This window comes from Rhagoletis zephyria, unplaced genomic scaffold (genome assembly GCF_001687245.7).
Source record: "Rhagoletis zephyria isolate East Lansing unplaced genomic scaffold, Rhagoletis_zephyria_1.1 Rzeph_scaffold_25947, whole genome shotgun sequence".
Taxonomy (NCBI): domain Eukaryota; kingdom Metazoa; phylum Arthropoda; class Insecta; order Diptera; family Tephritidae; genus Rhagoletis; species Rhagoletis zephyria.
Window position 1 is genome coordinate 3,533 of NW_016183005.1, and position 2,173 is coordinate 5,705.

General features: G+C 34.0%; 1 protein-coding gene across 1 annotated transcript; it reads left to right on the forward strand.

Moving 5' to 3' along the window:
- Positions 1-818: 818 nt before the first annotated feature.
- On the forward strand, positions 819-1,499 carry LOC108382249 (uncharacterized; the record flags this gene model as incomplete). The annotated part of the gene is made up of 2 exons (XM_017638632.1): positions 819-1,002; positions 1,334-1,499. Coding segments are annotated over exons 1-2 (303 nt in total), but the record flags the coding sequence as incomplete, so codon positions are not given.
- Positions 1,500-2,173: the final 674 nt, after the last annotated feature.

Consider the following 2,173-nt stretch of genomic DNA (forward strand, 5'->3'; position numbering starts at 1 on the left):
AAGAGTTTCCTCGAAGACTTAACTGCAATTAATGCCTCTTGGAAAAAAGGCGACTATAACTCGAGGGGGGTAATTGCTCATAACAAGTACAAGCATTTGAAAGCTCTTACATTTTGTATACCTTTAGGCCCCACTGCTTTTCATTTACATAGATAATTTTAGCGACAAAAATTTAGCGTAGCGATTGTCAGAATTCCAGTTAAGCCCTTGGTGGAAATGGGCTATAAGTCACCGAGTCCAACAAGTCCCAGCATATAATGATGAGATAGAGAAAAATCCTATTGGAATTTTACTACCATGTATGAATACTAACCATTAGGCGTAGTTTGATTAAGGCCCAAAAATGTTCGCTTCTCTAAGTTTTAAATAAATTTTTACCCCCATTGTTTTCAAGATTTCGGCATTTTTACAACCCTCTTCGTTCAGTATTGATATTTACTGATAACTTTATCAAGCTGATATTCTCATAAATTTAAGAGCTCTGATACATGACCGCTCTTTTCTCTTACACTTTGTAAACGAGTTTCCATACAAATTTTGACAGTTGATTTGCAAAGTTTACACAATTATAATTTTATACGGTTTATAATGCATTTATAAGATTTGATGAATACCTTATTATGTTTGTTTACAGGAATTTGTTAAATGATAGGCAGAACAATTCCATCGAACGCTCCTCCCAGGAGTATTTACAGCTACGTGATGCACTTAGGTAAGTGCGGTTGAAAAATTAATTTTTAGGTTTGAAATTCTGCCTGAATACGGAAGTTTAAATCTGGTTATTTCTTACCAAATCGAGCTGCGAACGCGTTATTCAATCACTTTTTTATCTATCACTTCCATTTCTTTCGAACAGGGCTGTCGAATGACACAAATTTTGGCTGTGTTTCGTGAATGGTCGTCACAGTTGAGTACTAAATATGCGGAGGCAGGTGAACGACTACGCAAAATGAATGATCAACTCACTATGAACCTCTCCTCCGACAATTACACAACGCTGGCGTAAGTACAAAATAAATTTATTTCGGCAAATTATTCATGTGTATTAGGGCTGAGAGTTCTATCCGGATTTTCGAATACCTGATTAAAAAATTCGAATAGCCGGATGACAAAACGAACGAATATTAGCGAACAAATGCTACCATCTAAGAAATAACAATAAAATAACGAATATTCGAACGAATATTCGGATATGTGAATAGTCCCAGCTTTAATGTATATTTTACAAATCGTTATACAAATAGCCACCAATTTATTTCAATTTCATTAAAAATAAAAGTTATTACAACTAGAAAATCATCTATCTTCAATCAAAAATTCTCTCTTAAATCAGTGATGCTGGAAAATCGAGTGAGCATGCAATCGGTTCCGACAGTGAAGACCACGAAATTTATTTAGGTAAATTTAAAAATAAAGTTTTTGATAAATCACGTTTTATAATCGAAGAGCATATAACCAACGATCCTGATGTCATCAAGGGGAGAAGAAAGGCTGTGCAGGTAAGAAAATAATGGAAGATAAAATAAAGAAAAGCACATTGACCAGATCATCCGCTAATGAGGTGAGCTAGTAGCTAGTTTGACCTACAAGGCTTGCGTGCACGTCGATACTTATATATTTATGTAAGTCCGTGTACGTCTATCGCACAGTAGTTCCCAACTGGGATTTAGTGTTCACAATTCACTAGAGCCTTCATTTTCTTGCAAATTTTATTCATTTCTTTTAATGAAAGCTAATTAAATTTGCAAGAGACCAGCTGAGCCGAAATTTAAAATTTTTGTTTATTATTTTTTTTGTGCAAAGTGCAGAAAAAGTAGCAACTTTGAAGAAAATCGATTCTCCTGTTGAAAACAATTGTAGGGTTCTACCAAAACGAAGAAATTAAAAAAAAAAGATTTCAATATTATTACAAAATTTTCACCAAAAAAATTTTTTTTTTTTNGACCATTAAATTCTAGTATGATAAAGTGCAAATTGCAAGTGGCTAAGGGTTCGCGTTGATTCTCAATAATATAACAAACTCTTTTATTTCCCATTTAGCATGCAGAAGTGCAAAGTGCGAAAAAATTATTAAAAATCAACGCGTCCTCTTAGCCACTGCATGCCCAAATTTTTCTGGACACTAAACATTTTTTTTTATACCCGAGCGCACTTGTGCACAAGGGTATTATAA